Source organism: Rattus rattus, chromosome 17, assembly GCF_011064425.1.
Source record: "Rattus rattus isolate New Zealand chromosome 17, Rrattus_CSIRO_v1, whole genome shotgun sequence".
In the NCBI taxonomy this organism is placed as follows: Eukaryota; Metazoa; Chordata; class Mammalia; order Rodentia; family Muridae; genus Rattus; species Rattus rattus.
In genome coordinates, this window is record NC_046170.1 from 18,261,676 (window position 1) to 18,284,449 (window position 22,774).

At 38.5% G+C, this 22,774-nt stretch overlaps 1 protein-coding gene across 3 annotated transcripts in view; it reads right to left on the reverse strand.

The window, feature by feature from the left end:
- The window catches only part of Inpp4b (inositol polyphosphate-4-phosphatase type II B), a 339,582-nt gene that overhangs the window by 141,340 nt on the left and 175,468 nt on the right, over positions 1-22,774 (reverse strand). For all 3 annotated transcript variants that reach the window (XM_032887879.1, XM_032887880.1, XM_032887878.1), the window contains 2 exons: positions 6,566-6,696; positions 6,102-6,206 (listed from right to left, as the gene is read on the reverse strand). In XM_032887879.1, the coding sequence (XP_032743770.1) occupies positions 6,102-6,206; positions 6,566-6,696 (236 nt within the window). The remainder of the gene's footprint in view (positions 1-6,101; positions 6,207-6,565; positions 6,697-22,774) is intronic.

Here is a 22,774-nt window from a genome sequence, read left to right on the forward strand (position 1 = left end):
GCAGAAATGTAACATTGTTTCTAAATTCTAAAACAGTGTCTCTTTCATTTTCCCAAGTTTCTATTCAAATGCAGTACCAAGAAGTCTTATACAAGGACACCTAATGCCTGTGTCGTGATATTGAAAAAAGCTTGCAAAGTCTCACTCTGGCCAGGCCTGTCTGTGCCTAGAGCTATGTTGGTTCTGCCTCTTAGCCAGACTCAACTCTCAGAAATCGTGGATCAAATCATTATGAATCTATTCTATGTTCATGATTTTTGATGGTAAAGGTTTTTCTGTTTTATATTTTAAATAGGTTTACTTGAAGTTTTAAATTTTAGCATTGAAACCCAACAATTCTGAAGAACAAAGTGGAAAACACCTAGTGGATCTTCTTCCCCAAATGAACGTGGGTCTCAGTACCAGTTCAGAACTTTGGTCTACAGTTATGGACACGACCGTGCAAACTCTGTCTCATGATCTGGAATAACAGTACATTGTACACAGTGCACAATTCTTAAGTACAGAGAACTTCTGTGGTCCCATTCAAAGTAGATCACTCTTTTAAAACACAGTATTTTTATGGAACTTGTTTTCATTTTGATCTAAGAGAGTCTTACTTAGTACTTTGTAATACTCATTTGAGAATAAACAATTACTAATAAACATTGGAACAACTAGGTTTCTTTCTTTGGTTCCCAGGGTCTTGATTTTTGCTTGCAATTACTACAAAATGGTAGATTATTCTATGTAGGTGGTTAATTTCCTGGTTTCTAAATAATAAAGAAAAGTGTCCAGCTAAAGAACCACATTTATTCTTGTCCATATTCCTTTAGAATTAGAATTAACCATGATCGACTGTTTTTCTTAGTCAGGAGCAGACAGAAGAGTGAGACTGGAATCACTAATACAACAAAATCCAAAGTGAAAGGTAACAATTTGATAACTAGAGATTATACTGCTATTTTGATTTTTTCTTATTTTATCCCATCCTTTTGTGTATCTTCACAATTGTAAAAGTTTCTAGTCATGTATAACAGAACTCTTCAGATTTCAGTATCAAGAAAATACCATTCAAACAAGGTTGAAGGGGGAACCTTGTGGGAGGAGGAATTGTGGGAGGCAGAGGGGTCTAGTACACCAGGAGAACACAGCCCACAGAATCCACTAAGCACGGCTCAGAGGGGCTCACAGAGACTAAAGCAGTAGTTAGGGAGCCTGCAGGAGTCTGGCTTAGGTCCTCTGCATGTATGTTATGGTTATGCAGCTTGCTGTTCTACTGGGACTTCTAAGTGTGGGAGTGGGGTGTTTCTGATTCTTTTACCTGCCTTTGTCATCCTTTCCTTTTCACTTGTTTACCTTGCCCAGTCCTGAGATGAGGGTTTGTGCCCATCTTAGAGTAGCATGTTATGCCCTTTTTGGTTGGTATCCCTGGGAAACCCTGTTCTTTTCTGAAAGGAAACGAGACGAGAGGGGAGGTAGGGTGAGGGGCACCTGGGAGTAGTAGAAAGAAGGGAAACTGAGGTCAAGATGTACTTTATGAGAAAAGATTTAAAAAAAACCTAAAATAGGTACTTTAAAGGCTCCTTCCCTTTTTCTTTCTTTAAAATGCGCCTTCCTTCACTAATATCTCAAAAATGCCTTGGTTCTGAGAAAATGGCAATGTATTGCATGCCTCGGGGAAGCAAGGTTTAAATGGGTGAGTCGCGTCAAGCTGCAGAGAACAGAATGATTTGAGAATTCATAATAAAGTTTCCGTGTAGCCTTTTAAGTGGCGTTTAATAATAGAAACGAGATAGCTCTATTTTTACAGGAGATCTTGTTAAAATCCCTTCGACTATAAAATGTGTTAATAGGAAAGTCTATGCATGGTGAGCTCATATGAAGGAACAATTTAAACATAATCCGGGCTTCAAAATGGCACCCAAATTCCACTTGACATGAATCACCAGGCTTTTTTGAGTTTGTATTTCTAAATAGCTCAAGCTATTTCGATTATGATCATCACTGAACAAATCTGAGAAAAGTTCTCCTTACTGAAGAGATGATGCAGCTGAACTCTTGAGACACAGTTTAGAGCACGCTAACCGCTCCTCCAGTTCTTTCCTTCCCCTTTAGCTATTACTCTCAGTTATACTGCAAAACCTAATTGGTATTGAATGTGACTCTAACATCACTCCTGTGATATGAATGTTTTTGCTTTATTACATTTTAAGATAGACATTATTTAAGATACAATAGCGACTGTTTGAAACATCTAACAAAGGAAATCAATGGATAAGCACGGGCGCTCTATCCATTTGGAAGTTTGGTTTTATTTTATGCAAACCCTGAGCTGGTGCATCCCTTGGGAACTCAAACAGCAACTAAAAGGCTTTGGGAGACTCCCATTTTCTGCTGGCTTCAGTATTGGACCTCTGATTTTTTCTTTTCTTGGTGTGAGTTTAAATGAGGATGGCCCCCATATTTTCATATTTCTGAATATTCCGATTCCCAGTTGGTGGAATGTTTAGGAAGGTTTAGGGTGTATGACCTTGTAGGAGCTGTGTAAGTGGGGAAAGGACTTTAAGAGTCTAGAGTCTATACCAGGACTGGTCTTGACTCCTTTCTCTGTCTTCATCTTGCTGATAAAATAGGCGCTCTCAGCTAAGGCTCTAGCTCCATGCCTTTCTGCCTGCTTTTCTGCTCTCTGAAATGACAATCGTGAACTAACCCCCTAAAACAAAGCAAGCCCTTCATTAAATGCTTCCGTTTATAAATTGTCTTGGTCATGCATGATGTTTCCTTACATCAGTAGCTAAGAGACATGGAAAAGATTACCTATGGTTGGTTGCCTAGAATACAGTTAGAGCTAAACTCATTGACTGGGCTGCTTCTGGAAACTCAAAATGGAGCCCAGGAGATAAGCTTCATTGATTCAGGTTGGGACAAGTGTTCATTCTAGTGTCTGCCTTTCTGTCTCTCCCTTCCTTCCTTCCTTCCTTCCTTCCTTCCTTCCTTCCTTCCTTCCTTCCTTCTTTCCTTCTTTCCTTCCTTCCTTCCATGTTTCTCTAACACATATTATGGCACCATGGCCCTTTAACAAGCTTACTTAAGTGACTAGAGTAAAACTGTGACATTCTGGTCATATACCTAAGATTTACAGAGCACTGATATTCAAAATTAATAATGCACGGATAATGCAGTTACATAGAAGAATTCAATTATATGCATTTCAAATAGACCTGCTAAATGTTGCTGCTCAATTACACTATCAATTACAGTACTAAGAGCCCTGAACTAACACTAAAGTATTACTTCCTTAAAGAAAAACAATTATTTTAATTTGAATTCATTACATTTTATACCCCAAATATAGTGCTTTTATTATTATACCTAACATAAAAAAGAATTACAACAGATTATTATAATATTATAAGAATCTATATCTTATAATGTTGATAACTGATGGACTGTAAAAATAAAATACACGAAAGTATTCTAGAGTATGCGCTTAAAAGAATTCCATCCTGGAGACTTTGCTTTGGTTTCTGTTGCTCTTTCATTGTGTCTGGCCTAGCTATAGTTGTGGGGATTTGTCCACATACGTCAGTAGTAAGGATGAAAATCTAACAGTCTGCCGGCGCCTGAGACTAATGTCAGGTCATTTTATTTGTCAGTAGAAGACAACAGAGCATTAGTTCTGCCCGGTCGGTCACCTGCTCCATGAGCTCAGCACTGGCCTGGTATTTGAAGAATCCGCCCACTATCAATGCAGTCTTTAGAAATAGAGCCTTTGCATTGAACCTTGAGCTGAAGTCAGATCACTGGAATGTGGCCTACATTTCTTATGGAAGAAATCTGAGCAGAAATGGAGAAATGGAAGTCAGGTGAAGGACAGAGGGAGGTAGGGAGAGTCGCACAGAGAGGGAGGAAGGGACTAATATAGAGAAGAAATAAATTCAGGTGACATGTAAAGAAAGATGCAGAATGTGAAAGGTTTATAATCACATAAAAATCAGCAACCACTTAATAGTGAAGGAAGGGTTCCCTTCAGACTCAGAGAGCACATGCCCTGGACAACATTTGAATTACTGGTATTCAATACCCTCATTTGTAGAATTTCATTATAGAAGTCATTAGATACCCAGGCCAATCCAAATTAGCTGATCTAGCTTTTTTTTTTTTTTTTTCATTTTCTTTTTCTAAATTCCTGCCTTTTAGTCTCTAATTGTTTTCTTTCTGGTCCAAGGAATCAGATTCTAAAGATAATCTGTCCACCCTACTGCACTGCCATCTACCTCTCAGATGACATTTTAGAACATGCCACATATACCATATTTTTCATAAGCGATATGGAGTTAAAAAACAGTCAGTTTAATGAAATTATATATGTAATTATTACAAAATACTAAAATGTCTAGCTAAATCTGACCCTGGATCTGTATCCATGCAGCTCCAAATGGCATATGTGGGTGAAGACATTGTCAATTGCCAGGAGCTCCAGTCAAAATTACTCTCCTTCCAAATTTATTGTACCTGCAATTACTTACTTATATGTAAAACTGTTGCAAATTATTCTCCATCTCACCTCTTCCCTAGTGCTAGCTAATTCCTACTTCAAGGATTTATTAACTTTGAATAGAGTCTTATTTTTCTCTAGTTTCAACAGTTTTGATGACCTACCTGGAAACACGTTAGCCTTATGATCTCAAAGAATGGCGATATAAAAACTGCTCATCCTGTATTTTTCTAAAAGTTTTTTTTACAGGTTCCATCTCACTTAACCATAAACAATATTGAGAGCAATATCCCTTTAAGGGTTAAAAAGAAAGATGAATTCACACTCAAATATGCTACAGCAAGTCATCGACTTTTCACTGCCCTACAAACTCTTTTTACATTGGTTATTAGGAAAAATACATGACTGATAGTTCATAAATATAATGTCTCACACTTCAGTTTTTGGTGGCTTTAAATTTATTTGCATATCCAACTACTGACAGAAAACAATCAAGAAAGAGTTCTGAAACACTTTGGTCCTCCTGTCATAAACTCAGCACATGACAAAATCACGTGTGTGGCACAGAACTGGAACCCCAGAGCAGAGTCAGGAACCTCACCTACATAGTAAATGATGTCAGCCTCGTCTGCATGTGAATGCAGTTTGTCTCAAGGAACATTATAGAAACAAAACAATGGATAAAAATTGATAGGTAAATGAGTTAAAGGAGGACTTAGGAAGAATACTTAAAATACTTTACTTTCAAGTGACAATGGGGGTTGAGAAATAACTCATTGATTAAAAGCACTTGTCACCAATCCTGATGAACTGAGTTTGATACCTGTTAGAGGAAGAGAAGTGATTCCTACATGTTGTTCTCTGACCTCCACATGCATGTTATATTAGTGTGTGTGCTTATGCATACACACACACACACACACACACACACACACACACACACACACGCACACTAAATGTCATAATAGAAGAAATGGTAAGGGTTTTGTAATGCTGTAGTGAATGTATTGTACCAGTCACTTGAGATCCAGCTCAGCTATGTTCTGAGAACCCACATGTTTCTCCTGGACAGGAGATCAAGCAAACCATTTTCCCACTTTCCACTGACTAAATTCTGCCAGCTTGCTCATTCACACAAGGAAGAGTATGTGTGTCACTGCTAACTCCCACAGGGGAGCATACATGTTACTGCTAACTGCCATCGCCGAAGCAGTTGTTCAGCCTCATCCTGAAGTTTAGGCCTCTACCAAACATAGCAACATGAAGCTTTTTTCTCTTCTCTTAACCAATTAGAGTAGTAACAGGATTGTTACCCCTTGGCCAATATGAAGCTATTTAGGGAGCTAAGGCTCTGAGTCTCTAACTTAGGTCAGGTTCAACACTCAGAAGCTGTTCCATGAAAAGCAGCAATGGTGTTATTTTCTTTCACAGCTGTAGGCCAGCATCAGTGTTCATTGCTTCCTCTTCATGCTCACCTAACTCTTAAATTAGGGAGATGGCCAATCACGAAGCTTTCTAAACACACACACACACACACACACACACACACACACACACACACACACACGCACACACACACACGCTGTGACACAGTCTGACACTCCTGAAGGAATAACAATACCTTTCAGGTGAGGGCTGTGCACCTGCATCCGTTGCAAGTGCAGGTTTATTGGAACAAATTCTAATGTTTTCTCTCCTTTGCTGCTGCTGGATTTGAAGGAGGACCCTAGAAGAATAAAGATGGGAAATGATTAACAAATGGATAAACAGACATATAAACAAGCAATACCTGTGGAAATGATAAGATATGTTACAAGAACTTCAGAAAGGAAAACATTAATCCCTTCATATTGTTCATGTGTATAGATTTAAAAATTCCTTCAGTTGTTGTTGTATTACTATAACAATGCCATAAAGCAGAGTATCATACTCAGTCCATTCTTTCTTGCTGTAAATGCCAAGTTAAGAGAGTTATAAGTTTAAGCATTGGCTCATCTCTCTTTACAGCCACAGTTCCCATCATTGCCTCCTTGGGACATTCATTCATGAAATGCACTCTGGGTAAGTGAAGTGGCTGCTTCATACCCGTTTCCTTGGAAAGTTCTGTCAGAATATCTTGGTACATAGTCACCATTTGATCACAGTGAGAAAGGACATTGTTCCGTAGGTTGTCCCAGTGTGGAGAAAGGTCACCAAGTTCTTTTAACTCCTGGTTTCTGTTAAGAATACAAAATGATAGCACATGTTAATTATTGTCTTTAAAGTACATGTAATAGAACTATTAATTAGCACGATCAAGTGGATTACAAATTGTTTTGATGTCCTTTGGAGGAAACTCTAAGTTTACCAGCTTAAAATTAAATTAAATTAAATTAAAAAGGACAAGAGGTTAAGACTATAAAAATATCAAAAAGTTAACTTTTGGATGAAATATCACAGAAAGTAGGGTCAGGTAAAGTTTCTTTGTCTTTCATTTCTCTCAAGGACAATTTCAACACTCTGCACATATATGTTATCTCAGCTTTACCCAAAAGAATACTTAATCTTGCCATTTAGATTTAAATTATTAACTTTTACCCAAATTCTAGCCTTTAGCCAAGTTAATTTAAAGAGTCAGTTTGCCTTTTGAAAGTGATGCTGATGAATGGCTGGATATACTGCTTAGCCAGATCCCTTTCTCATTTCTGTGACCTTTTGCTGGCCACATTTTCATGATGCTAATTTAACCAGCAATAATGAACCGTCTTTGCTATTTTGCCCATGAAACATGCTAAATACCAAGCTAATCAATTCAGAAGATGTAGAATCTTCAACACATAGGAATGTTAAGTGCAAGGGTACTTGATGATGTGTACCCTGTGACGTGTTGTCTGTTGCCTTTGCTTTGTATCAATGGGCCTCGGCTGAAGCCCACTCCACCTTTCATCTGAGCTATTCACAATCTTTGCCCACATAAATCTCAGTCTCAGCTTTGCCGAAGATTAGCTTTCAAGACACAACATTCATCAGAGAAGCAAATTAATCAGTAGAAAATGAGAGTCGAAAGCTTCGATAAAAGCTGAGGTGGAGAGAGGGTTGTGGAGAGAAGGTTTAAAATTAGAGGAGTCACGCTTTCTGATCACAAATTGTAGGAAATTCAAACTGAGTACAGAAACAAGTGACAAAGCAAGCATGTGATTCCAGAAAGCCAAGCCTAGAAGAACCAAGACTAGGAGAATGGGTCTGAGAGAGAAAGCTGCATAGTACATCAGCCTAATAGATCCAATAGGTTGCAGGCTGTGCTATAAGCATGCAGTTCTATATGAATGTTAGTGCTTACTATTTCTATATATTATTAATAGGTGTGTTTCTGATTTATGAAGCCTATAAATTCTCATCAGAAATGTTAATGAAAGGTTTGGGTGGTGAAGGGAAGGCATAAGATGACAGTGTAGCTGCACTTCATGTGGGAGAGTCCAAGTCGATGGATACAGTCGATGGATACACATGCCAAGGACTAAGAGATGTTTTCTGAAAAACAGTTAGAAAAGGGTAGCATTCTATGCAGAGTGACTTGAGATAAACTGACAGCATTCTATAGAAGATGAGATAAAACATTGCATTCCTCCAATATCTCACAGTCTATAGAGAGAATACATAGACAGCTCTGTATGTTCTAACATGACACTGAGAGGTACATGCTCAGAAACATCCACAGGTGGTTACTTAACACTGAGAAAAGTTCAAGTATACAATGAAACCAGAGCAGTAGAACACTAGATGGACACTGAGTAGCTGTAAAGTTAAAAATAAATAATTGGCATAAAGGAACTACATCAACACTCTAAAATAGATTAAACAAAAGGGATTCGGGGGCAACAGAAATGAATGAACCTCATAATCAAGAGATTAGGCTACTTGAACTTTATTTTTAGTATCTTTCTGATATTGTGATTTATTACTAAGTGAGAAAACTTCCAAGTTCAAATGCCTTATTCTATAGCCTATTGGTTGAGAGTCAACTTATAACACTATTATGATTTTCTATATTTCTCTACCTGTATGTTTGCTGAGAAGTTACCACTGGAGAGGCAAATTTCCTCGGTGGGAAAAAACAACCCTCTGTTTCTTGCCTATAAAAAGAAATGGCTGCCTGCACTTCTGACAACCTTACCATGGTAGACATTGTTTAGACCATGCTATGGCCTGACCTTACTCACAAGGAAAGCTGATATACCTAGTGATATGGGAAGATAAGCTGGTAATTATGACAGTATTTTCTTGACTAACAAGCCAAGGGCAAACATAAATACTTAGTAAATACAGAGAAGCAAATAAACTAGGACCAGGACTAACAACTACTTGCACAACACACAGATATACATATACACGCACATGCACAACACATGCACACATACCACTTTTATAGATAGATACTATTAGCATATAAAAATAATGACTTTCATATATTACAAGAGGTTCAAGAACAATTGTTAAACTAGGAAAAGGATATTTCAAATGAAGTATTTTTGATCAGATTGGCATTGGCCATGTCAATGAAACATTGATGATTGATAGGGGAGAGCCAGCCAACTGTGGGTGGCACTATGTGGACCCAGGTTGTATAAGAATGCAAGTTGAGTATGATCCAGGGAGTGACCCACCAAACAGCATTCCTCCATGGTCTCCTCTGCAGTTCCTGCCTAAGTTCCCGCCATGACTCTCTCCCAATGCTGAATTGTGTGATGGAAGTTTAAGCCAAATAAACCATTTGCTGGTCAAATTGATATTAATAGTGTTTTTATCACAGCAACAGAAACCATACTAGAGCACAGTCTATTGAATACACTTGTGATATATAAGGAATATATAGTATTAATGTTATGTGTATCATAAAGATAGTTCAAAGCATAATTATTTGTACATATGTATGAAAGTGTATGTTTGGACTCTGTACAAATGCACGCAACATTACAATATTTTGGCAACAAAGAGACATATATACAAATGGGGTAACTATTCATGTCTGCTAATGCCTTTCTTTTCGCTGTAGTATTAGAACAGCTTTAACTATCATAGAAGACTATTCAAGATATATTATCAGAATAAATACATCATATCACCAGAGAAAACCAATTTTTATCACGTAGATTGTCATAGTATGAAGGAAGCTCAGAAAATAATACAAAACCTTTCTTGACCATCAAAAGGCTTAGGTAGAAGTGATGGGTCATTTCTAGCACTAGAGCTTGTAAAACTATAGACCCCAGCCCCACATCTGTTGTGGTTTGCCCTGGAGCTATCTGTATTTTGATGCTAATTCCGCTGTCCCAAGGACAGCTGCCTAGTCCCTTACTCAGGACTCAGGTGACTTCACCAGAACCTGATAGAAGTACAAGATAGAAGGAGGCCTGTCATTGGATGAGAAGGAAGGATGGGTGGGAGAGAAGTTTGAAGGAAGAGGAGGAGACTGGAATAGAAAGGAGGAAGAAACAGGAGAGAGGAAAGAGAAGCCATGGCAGGACAATATGGCAGGTGACGTTAAGATTCCATGCTGTACCTTTACAGGTTGCTACAAATGTTTTTAAGGGATGGATGGTACTGGGCTTTGTATATTTAGGTGGGCAATTATATCTTCTCAATTGGGCCAAAAGTTATTGTGTTGTGTGTTCTTTCATGTGCAGATTTAAGTGTAAGGGAGTGTGCGGCAGCTGGTCTGGGCTACCACGGAGTTGGGATGTGTGTTTCTGGCATGGAAACCTGCCTTGGGAGCAAGATAGGTAGAGAGATTGCTGCCAGGCCCAGAGAGAGGCCTTCAGCAGTGGGATATGGGGTGGAGCATCTGCTGAGAGGGTTTTCTGACTAAGAATTAAGATATCCAGCAGATATCATAGGGCACCGTGGTGCCAGACCTGGTGGAGATAAAAGACAACCATACTTCTTTTATTTATTATATTTTCACAACAACCCCAACACTCTTGCCTCACAGCATACACTTATCTGCTATACACAGAACACAAACAATAAACAGTAATGTCAAACAAAGTGTATTTAGTGAACAAATATGGAAGAATTAGGATTTATAACCTAGAGTATTTGCCTTCAGAGCTGCATTTGAGAATGTCTGCATGCTATAATAAATATGAACATGCCACATAGAATGAAGAAAATCCCATGAGGCCTCAGTGCAACACAAAGAACTGTGGGCATCTTAGGGAAGCTGGAAATGAAGAGGTGGCGCTCCCAGGAAAGAACACACCAATTGGTTGTCCGGTGCTCAATGGGCATTCCTGAAAACATACATACAAGTAACATCATAAAGACTGAACAGATTATATTTAGGAACATGTACACAATAGCACTGCATATGTATGTGTGTGCATATATACATATATATGCATGTATGTACATGTGTATGTGTATCTACATATATATGTGTGTGTACACGTATATGTGTATATGCATGTGCAAGGTGTATAATAAAAATTAATGAGAAAAGAGGCCATGAGAGCCTCTAGGAGAGTTGAGAGCAGCATATGGGTGGGCTTAGAGGGAGGAAAGAGAGAAATGTTTTCATTAAATTATAATATTGAAAAAATTTTAAAAAGTATAAACTCAAACATAAAATAAAAGAAATTTGTTCTTCTAATATTTAAGCAGTGCAAAATAAATGAAATACTGTAAAATTTAATCAAATAAGAAATGGAGGGATGCGGAATGGATCAGAGACTGAAGAAATGGCCAAGCGATAAACAGCCCAAATAGACACTCCTCCCATGGGCAAGCACCAACCCTTGAAGTATTAATGATGCTACGTTATACTTGCAAATAGAAACCTAGCATGGCTGTCCTCTGAGAGGCTAGAGCCAGCAGCTGACTCAGACAGGTACAGAGACCCACAGCCAAACACAGGGTAGAACACGCCAATTGGTTTTTCAATGGCAAATATGTGTGTATATCACAGCAGAGAGGATAGAAAGACCATAAAGATGCAGGGTCCTGGAAGAATGCTGGGAAATACTACATCTGTACTTGAAGGGACCTTTGCACTCATGAGTTCACAGCATATGTGAGTGACTGCACAAGACCCGCACCAAATGAAGCCAGGCAACATTCCAGTGGAAACAAGGGGAGTAGCTCCTGAGTCTCGCGTGCTCTGAGAAACTATCCACAACTGCTATTGTTTCCTCTAAGGGGCTGGCCCCTTTAGATTGCCTATGCTCCATCTATGAACATATGTGGAGTACTGGTTAAAAAAAATGAAAAATAAAACACAGAACTCATGGAATTCAAAGGAGTTTATAAGGACCCAGAAGGAGTTGGAAGTGGGCATGCTGGATAAGATCTAAACATATTGTGTTTGTGTAAACAATTACCAAAACAATTAATAAAGATAACATGTTAAGAATCCATCTTTCAGTCATGACTGTGCATCTCCAATAAGACAGTAATTCTCAGAGAATCCATTACCCTGCCAAGAACAAGCTCATGGCCTCGCTGTGCTCTGACTAACTCTGCAGCTTACGTAGTCTTCCAGCCTACCTCCAGCTCCACCTAGTCTCCTAGCAAACAAAAAAGCAAGTAGAGGAGGCTGAGAGGAATAGGCTGGATATTAAAATATTAATAAGCACAGGCCCACCACACAGTGAACAGCTCTCATCAGCACGCCCAGCCATCTGTCCTATCCCTCCCAGCTACCATCAAGTCTGAAGAAAATAGACAACATAAGGAGACAGGCGATTTCTCAGCCTCGCTGCAGAGATAGCCCAGGCTCTGTAGTTCTGGGCTTGCCATGTGCAAATTATGACATTCTTCATACTCAATGAATTATTAAAGCAGATCCTCCACAAGAACTCTGTGAAGTAACTACCAACCTTCTATCTGCGTGTCTGGTTTTCCCTTGCTTTACTCTAAATATTTCAAAAAACACACGAGTTTCCTGTCAGTCCAAATGCGGATTCCTTGAAGTCATCATGGTCCTCTGCAACGTGGGATAACTCACCATCCCTACACCATGTGCAAAACACAAGCTACTGAATAACACAAGGAGAAAAGAGATTTAAAAACAAGACTATGAAGGACGGAAGTAAATAATTGAATATAGAATGAGCTTGCAGAATCTGCATCATAAACAGCCAAACCTGCATTCTCTGTTTTATCACAACACATAAAACTTGGATGTGTGCTCAGTTGGTAAATGCTGTTAAAACCATGCCCCATATGCCTCAGGCTATAGGGAATAGAGGAGTGGAGGAGGACCCTAAACCAAGAAGGCCAAATACATGGGCAGGGAGCAGACCCTCCCTTCACCTAGCCACCTCCTCCCCAAGGCTGTTTCATTTATATTTGATTTCAGTTCATAAATATGTTGCAGGAGGTAGGATGTGTCTCTGCTGCCGCAGTAAATGGAAAACGATTTAGGATGACTAAACAGGAATTTTAAAACTGGCAGGAGGGAATAGCTTGTAGAGAAGGGGGATTCCAACATGGCTCACAGGTACCACGATCCTGAGTGACTGCCATTGCCATTTAAGAACTGTCAGTTACCATGACACTAGAAGCCATATACATATACATATTTACATATATATACACATATATATGTGTATATATACATACATATGTATATATATGTTTATATGAATAAAATAAGAATATGTATGTACATATCTATATTATATATGTATGTGTGTATTATGTATATATGTATCTGAATGTGTGGGAATAAAGCCTTATCTTTTCTCTGAGGAAAACTGAGTCCTAAATTGTAATTCCATCACATACCCTACATTTCTCTCTGCATGACATGTAAGAAGTCAAGGATTGGAGAAGCAGATCGGTGATGGAATTGAGGGGCATCAGGAAAGAAATGTCCAGAATATAAGTAGTTCAGCCCTTCCATGGGTTTTATTCCTTATGATTATTTTGGAAAATACTCTCCCAAGTCTCTAAAATAAAAATGGCTGTAGGGATGTCCAACTTCTCTATGAGCTAATTTTATAGGCACAGAAAATTTCTTTAATTTCCAAGCTAAGTTACCATATGTGAACACATCCACAATGATAAATTTTTAAATGGGTTTACAAATTAAAAAAAAAAATCCCTGAATTAAAGTCCCTAAGGGAATGGGAACTCCACAGGAAGACCAACATTATCAGCTAGTCCAGACTTCTGGGAGCTCTCTGAGACTGAGCCACCAACCAGAGAGCATACATGGGCTGGACTGAGGCACGCTGCACGTGTGCAACAGACGTGCAACTCCATCTCCATGGATGCCTTGTCTGGCCTCAGTGCGAGAGGATACGCCTAATCTTGCAAAGACTTGATTAGCCAAGTGGGGGAATATGGGGTTGTGGCGGGGAGTAACACTCTCAGAGGTGAATGGGGGAGAAGAAACTCTGTGAGGAGGGACCAAAAGAGGAGGGCAGCATTCAGGATGCAAATTAATTAATTAATTAATCTTTTAAATCCCTAAAATAATGAAAAGCAATTATTGCACCGAGTATCTGAGACTCACAGTTCATTCAGCTACAAGAAGCAGTAAGACCAAATAGCATGGTGAAAATTTATATACCAGAGACGATGACTGAGTAAAGAAACATTAAACAGTATTTGGAATTGTTATTATTGAAGTAAATAGAAATATTTTCCCACGACGAGCTCTATCTATAAAACTACTCTGTGGAATAAAAATAGCTACACGACTTCAATGGAGCACTTCGGTAGTTAGAATGTCATAAAACCACATGTGGGTGTGCATGGGTGGGAAGTTTAACAGCCAGGCTGTTTTCATTCATTAAGCAAAATTAGACCTTAAATCAAACCCAAAAGAAGTCACAGAAATTATCTGTGAGGGGAAAAATTAAATACTAAACGGCCAGTAAAGAGTAGCTCACTTAAGTGATTGGTGGGTGGCTTCAATTTCACAAAGTGGTTGGGTCACAGCATAAAGCCTGGCAAAGTTCAACTAGCTGTCAGGTTTCACAGTGTTCGCCCCACAGTTGACACTGTGTTTTAACTGACACAAGGATGACAATTCCATCCGTAAATTGCAGGTTCCTTTTTTTTTTTAAACATACATTTTATGAATGACTGCGTAATTAGTGCCGTGATTGATGAGGTGCGGTGTCACAAAAAAGGATGGCACCTTCTGGGTGGCCACTCACTCTGCTTTTCGCTTGACATTAAATTAAGTGGTTTCTCCACATGCAATAAGGTTTCCACTTATATGCAAAGACTGGTGAGTAGAACGCCGTTATTTCAGGATTTAGTTGTAATCACAGAATCTGTTTATATGTGATAAACAGTGGGATCCTATAATTTAACTTGAGGTGACTGCATTAAGAAAAACACGGAGCGATCAGCATGCCTCGTTCCAGGCTAAGAGTCTATTTGTTCCTTGTGCTAAAGGTGAATTGGTGTTTGCATCTAAGCAATGCCTTGCTCTTGTTGCTGGAGGAAGCTAGGAACACGGACAGCAGGTACTCCTTATGTCTTAAGCTCTGGGCTGTGGTTCTGCTATCCCAGTGGGACAGTGCATCCTGTGAGGACGTTTCTCTATCCCTCTGTCCTTTGCTAATTTGTTCTTAGGAATCATGAAAGGCACAAATTGAACACAGAAACTGAGAGCAGGGCAGGGTGTGAGTCCCTTGCTCACCTCCTCACTCTTCCTCTCCTGGTTTCCTGAACACACAAGCATTTCAAGATATTGTCTCTTCAAATTCCATAGCTGCTCTGGGGCTACAGGCGTCACCCACGGAAGATCAGGAGGTGAACGGATCGCCTGTATTGTGTTCGGCTTGCAGGCAAGCACCCTGAGACCTCCCAGCCAGTCTCTCTTTGCTGTCTGTTTGGTTTTCAGAACTAACCTGGCATAAAACACATCTAATCATTTGATTCCTGCCACAGGACCCAGAATGTACTGTTCTGTGATTACACTAAACAAATTGAGGTTTAATGGTACTAGGCACATTTTAATGCCCCATAGCCACAAAGCTAACATACTATATTCCACAATTTAGAACATTTTTTTATGCTTGGAAGGTCTCTTGGGCAAGACTGCTCTGGACAAGGGCAAAGAACATGGCAGACTAGTGATGGGACATCTTGGAGCCCTATTGAGGATACTTGATTATATTGAGGCAGGGCTCCCGTGTAAATTCTATCCACTTTCTCATACTTCCTAGGGAGAAATATGCTTTCCCCCCCCCAAGAAAGTGTTCCAGAGAGGAAGAATCAAAATCTTCTATATGGACAACTCATTTGAATACTGTCAAGCGCCAAAAAGAAGTTGCTTCAAATACTCTGCAGAGTGCATTTGATACATAGTCTTGGCTGTTTCGATTGCGGGAAAGTCAAACAATACAGGAAAAATAGATTTCTGCTATGGATTTAACATTCATGTGGGGCATTTTCTCTGCCTGCCCTGAGCAGCTCAGACATCCACCCTTTCATTGGCTGTGACCTGTGGATAAAGGTACAATTATCACCATTGTCTTTATCCTTTTACAAATGAGGGCACAGAGACCAGGAGAAGTCAAGGAATCCATCCATGCTTTCCTGTCTGATGAAAAGCTGAGATGGCATTGCTCCCAGACATTTTGGCTTTTTAGAATGGAATGATAAAATATCATACTCTGAGCAACTTACCTAAAAAAATGCAGTTATAGAGGCTTCCTAAGACTGTAAATCCAAGATCAAGGTATCACAGTTTGGGTTTATTGATAACTGTCCTGTGCCTTATAGAAAATTATTTCTGTTGAACCATATCACTGCTTTTCCTCTTTGTATACATACCCTTGTTTCTCTCTTTATGTCCATTTTTCTCCAAGTTACATGGGCAATGGACAAATTAGATGAGGATTATTAATAAAATAAGGACCTCTTCATCATTTAGCTACCACTAAGTGTCCTACCTCCTAAATAGAGGTCATAAGGGTGTGGCAATAGTTATGAACAATTGGCCACCATAGGGGAAAGAGTACCTTCTGTCACGTGTTCCTGCTATGGTGTATTATGTTGCCATAGACTCAAATCAACAGTGCTCAGTGTTTGTGGACTGAAACAGTGGATTTTGAGCCAAACTAAATATTTCCTGGACTATGACTTTGAAACCAAGTCCTGTATCTTAGTCTGGCCTTGAACTATGTAGAGGAGAATGGACATGAACTGATTTTCTAGCTTCCAGTGAGTGATCCAATTTGTTGTGAGCCATCAGCCCTGGTTTATGTGGCATTGCCGACTGAACCCAACATTCTGGGCTAGCAACCCATTGACTGAGCTACATCTTCAGCCCAGGAGATCTTTTTCTAAGGGGTGTGTGTGTGTGTGTGTGTGTGTGTGTGTGTGTGTGTATGTTTGTGTGTGATACAACAGCTACTAACACATATGGAGACTATGAGAAATACGACACAATCTTTATTATTGTTCTGCTCTTACCCCCACCTTTTCTTCTTTTCTCCCTCCTGCCCTCCCTCTTTCTCTCCCTCTCTTCTTTTATCTTGAGTCTACCAATCCAGGTAAAACATGAGTGGAGGAGAACAAGAATAAAAAACCATGTTGTTAGCCTTCATTCCAGTGGGCAGGCGGAAAATGAATACTGCTAGTTTGCATCTTATTTTCAAAGGTAGAACATGCCAATGGGTTTTTCAATAGCAAATGGTCAGCCCTGAAAACTTACATACAAGTAACATTATACAGACAGAGTGGATTATGTTTAGGATTGAATCATATACATATATGCTAGCAACAATAATATAAAAAATATAAAAAAGAAGGTCACGAATTTGAAAGAAGGCAGAGATGGCTACCTGGGAGGGTTTTGAAAGAGAAAGGGAAGGAGAAGAATATTGTAGTTATATTATTATTTCAAAAATGAAAAAAGCAATTACAGATTCAACTACTAATTATCTGGGATCAGTCCTTTCAAATAAGATTGTGTAATATCTGTTCTGTCTAATCCAACAGCTATTAGCCTCAAGTAGATATGAGGCAACTGAAACATAACCGACATTATTAACATGAAATTTTAATTTTGTTTAATTGTAATAAATTTAAACAAGGTTAAACAGCCACAAGTTGCAAGTATTAGATAGTACAGTTCTAATGCTGGAGTAGGAAACAGGAGTGAGTAGAGGAGGCAGATACCCAAGAGGCCCTGAAAACAGTCAAATGCACGGCAGCACTCACTCTTAAAAGGTGTGTCGCTGCGTATTTACATATGAACCAAAAGACAGCTTGGGGCTGCCATATTGGCCTCTATAAACAACTATAATTTTTAACAGGAAAACAGATAATATTATTAATTAACTTGATATATACTAGAAACAGTATTGAAGTCTAGAAATATCAACAGAAAGTGTGAAGTGTCTTTTTTTCTTTTTTGGAGCTGGGGACTGAACCCAGGGCCTTGTGCTTGCTAGGCAAGTGCTCTACCACTGAACTAAATCCCCAACCCCGTGAAGTGTCTTTTATATTGTAGAATACCATAGACCCTAATGAAGTCTGATTGCTCTTCCTAAAATCAGTATTGTTGCTCCAAACTCCAAGTACTATGGACAGAAAGTGGGTTCAGTCCATGTGTTATCACTGGTAGTTATGACACAGTGTGTTCATGCTACAATGATGTGTGCCAATATAAATGGACACACACACACACACACACACACACACACACACACACACACACACACACACACACACACACACACACACACACACACACACACACACACACACACACACACACACACACACACACACACACACACACACACACACACACACACACACACACACACACACACACACACACACACACACACACACACACACACACACACACACACACACACACACACACAATGTGCTTGGTTTTGTGCCTCAAAAACTGCAACATTCCACTGTGATAAGAACGATTAATAATTACTGATGTATACATCATGTGGCCGCTGATTTCACTATTTATTATATCAAGGCAAAGAAGAATCTCAACATATTAAAGCCATATGTATCTCTGTACCAGCTATATTTCACTTGCTAATTATTGTGTACATGTGCAGATGTAGCAGTCAGGGGACACCTAGCAGAGGTTGTATGCATTCTTCTACCCACATGAGACCTAGGGATTGAACTCCAGTTAACAGGTATAGCAGCAAGTGCTTTATCTGATGAGCATCATGCCAGATTCAGACATTATGTTCACAACACACTCTCTTATATCCTGTAATTTTAAACAAATAATCCTAGCATGGTAGGAACGTGTCTGTAGTTCCATGGTAGAGCGCTTGCCTAGTGTGGAGAAGATCTAGGTTTGAGGCGCAGTACCTAAAGAAAGCAAAACAAAGTAAAACAATACAAAACAAAAACCATAAAATCATAACAGGACAGAATCCTAGCACAACAGATCCAAGTATACTTCTAGGTAAATTTCACCCTATTCTTCCCTGCGAGGGTATTATAATGTCCAAACAGTAAAATAAAACCCATATTTCATTGTCAACTTGATGACAAGGAGTACTCCCTCTCATTAAATGATTCAAAGGATCCACAGCATTAAATTAATGGCACATAGCACGTGTCCTCCGTGTCGTAAGGTGGTAGGTCAAAGGCACTCACATTATGAATAATACACCATTGTGAGTCAACATTACAGACAAATAAAGTGAAAAAAGTGGCATTTATCTGGCATGAGCCCACAACAGAATCAGGATATTATCACCATTGTCTTTATCCTTTTACAAAGGATATTAATGTTTTCCTCTGAATCTTTAGGGTTTGAATATTCTCAGAGTTCAAGCATGGACAATAAGAAATACACAAACAGAGGTACTTGGAGTGCTATCCATCGTCTGTGAAATTCATCAGTTTGGAGATGAATTGATATATGTATCATCTAAGAAGTGTAGCTCACTCCTGACTGCTTTTCTCTCTTTAAACTGTGTTTCTTTCTCTACACGCTAAGCACGTAGAGCTAGAGGGCATCGGTTTCATCTGTGTGAAAAAAGAACACGACCCAGGGCAAAGATGGAGAGTTAGATAAATATAAGATCATGCTTACACTGACAAAGATCACGCTTGTGTCATTACACATTCTGTAAGTGGAAGAGAGGGGGAGGCTAGTATTGAATAAGAAAGTCATTTTCAAAAATCCTACTTTCTATTTGTGAGGTTAGTTTTGTGCAATGAGATTTGCCTGAATGAATCTATCTCCATTTAAAAAATTAATATGCCATTTAGTTTTAAAATATTTTCTACAGTGCTATCATTGGGAAGTAAACATTTTAAACGATAAATTTTAAAAGACAAGTTAGTTTAAATTAAGAGGAAAGGTCAAAATATCTTCTCTCAGAACAGCTTTACTGCCTAGAAATTCAACACAAATACATGAACATATTTAGGTGAACATGCATAGTACAAACATGTAATATATTTATTTGAACTATTATTTCAAAGCTTGGATTCTACAGGTATTTATCAATGATCGTTTTCATATGCAATAATGTACTATGCTGAATAAACATCTTTGTAGATGTGTTCATCATAATTCTTGAAAATGACATGAAAATATAAAATCTTGCATTTCTGGGTCATTGGTTTCCAAGGACACTCCACTCCCCAATATTATAGGCTAGTGTCAATGCTCTTGGTTACCTTCTAGAATTTGATATTAAGGCCATATTTTGGAAGACACACATGCTTAAATCATGTGTTATAGAATGCAGTACCAGCCTGAGAGCTTCGTCTATATGTTCATGAAGTTTTGAAGCTTTGACAATGATAGAAAGTTCTGTGTATGCTATCAGAAGATAAAAGTCATCAACAACCTTACTGTGGTCACTGAGAGTAACAATTAAAACCAGGCTGGCAAGCTAAGACCACTGGTGCAATAGTGCCACAAATGTTATGGCAGTAACCAATCTCTTTCTTACTGGACTTCAATTCTGCTGCAAAAGGTAGAGTTTATGCCTGGTCGGTTAACTGGGCTAAAGTGCATAGCTGGTTAAGTCCCAGACCAGAGGGGAGTACCCAGTACTATTATTCTGCTAAATTGACCTAGCATGAAGTAGCCCTTGCTAAATTGTTATCTTTATTCACATAGAATAGTATACTCTCAATTCTCATCAGAAAATTTTCTGTTTGCAAAAGATGGCAATTAATACAGAGACCTATAGCTTGTCAATATACAGAACACTCCATATACATGGGGCTCTAAATTTAATATATATTATATCATATCATTTATATATTTATGATATATTTATATTTAATATATTATCTAGTACAGTGGCTCACCTGAACATAATTGGGTCAGCCAAATTCCCAGAATAAATAGAAATGGGACTCCTAAAGTCCTACCCATATCAGAGGAGATGCTGACAGGTGAGGGCTTGTGGGGAGACAGTCAATTTCATTTAACGATGTAGACATTGAGAGGCTAACAGTACTCCGGCCAATACTACAACACTCAGGTACATACAAGCAATATTAAGTGGAATCAGCAACTTTGGCAAAAATGAAATGAAAGTTGTGAAGGGAGTACTAGGGGGAGCTTCGGAAGTTATCCGAAGGGTATGAGAAGGGTTTGGAATGTGACTTCAGGGGAGTTTTAATCAAAAAACATTATATGCATGCACAGAATTTTTAAACAAATTTTTAAAAAATGTTAAATAGCTAATAAAAACTCCTAGTTTGTGATCATTGAAAAGTATTTAACTCCTCAAAACTCATTAGCAAACCATAAATAATTATAGCATCTAGTTATGGAATTTATGTAATAAGTAATATATGTAAAATTATATTCAGTGAGCATCACTGCTATTAGAATGTATGAACATTCTCACAGATTCTATTGAAGCACATTTTATCACTAAAAAGATGTACTTACTGAATAAACCATGCGGCTGTCAGTAATAAGATTTATCATCATGTGTCTCATACATGTGCAAATCTTGGAACTTGAGATACCCAAACTAAGTCTATCTACTATTTCCAAGAAGTCAATGAAATTTGCATTTAAAGTTTGCATTTTCAAACTCTTCTACAGATTTCAACACCCCTTTCTCAATGTTGATCTGTGAATTTTCTCTGCACAGTACAAGGGAACAGACATATCTGTGTGATACAACATTTAAAGTGTCTTTAAATTCATGATTATGGAATATTCTTATCCCAGGTTGAACTTCATAACAGTATATACTGGAAGTTTTCTCTAGTCTTTGTTTATTAATGATTAAAAGTGTATCCACAAAAGAATGGAATCATGGGGGAAAGAGACAAACGCAGATGCAATAAAAGTAATTTCTTCTGGAGAGTTATATTTGCTACAGTATAAAATTCATTTATGCTAAAATATGTCTTGTTTTATAAATGCCATTTTGTGGTATAGTAATTTATATATGGCTTGATATTACTCTATAGCCACAGGAGTCCCATCTAAATAATTCATGCCACACTAGATTTAATGCAATATTTATAGTCTCCATAGAACTTACACCACATAGGTACAACAGTTTGGTAGACTGAGCCTTGCAATCTTTGAAATAGTGTGAAAGCTGAAGAAAATGCACAGCATAAAGAAAATATGTGGTGACACTAAAGCATGCTGTAAAGTTTTTATGCTAGCAGTTGTGAAGATCTATATAACTTATCTACACTCAACCATGCTACAACAGCAAGGAAAAACACATATATTAGATGCATGCGCACACACACACACGCACACACACATACCCAAACACACACACAAACACACACACAAACACACACATGCACACACGCATGCACACACACATATGCAGAGAGAGAGAGAGAGTGAGAGAGTGAGAGAGAGAGAGAGAGAGAGTCTCATGGAGAGACACAGAGACACAGAGATACAGAGAGACAGACAGAGATTTGCTTATAGAATGTCATTCCTTTCCTTCTCTTCAAATTACTACACAGTAAATTAATTAGTCCTCCCCCATCATTCTTTAGTTATGCCAGATCAAAGAAGTGATTTGCTTGTGAGTACCAAGTTCCCAATCTCCAATTATTGTTAAAACATATAAACTTCTCAAAAAAGACGGTATAATTCTGAACACTCTAAAAGGAGATATTCTCCTCCTCCTCCTATCCTGACATATAATTCTGGTACAGTTCTGGATGGGATAATATTGAAGCTATCTTCAGACAAATCTCATTACAACATGTACTTTACAAATATTTTCAATCAGATGGTGTGAGCCTGCAATGTGATTCATGGGTTTGAAGGAAGAGTTAAGACTGTGGACAAACAAAGGCTGTGGTTGAACTGTCACAGAAAGACCATGATTGGGT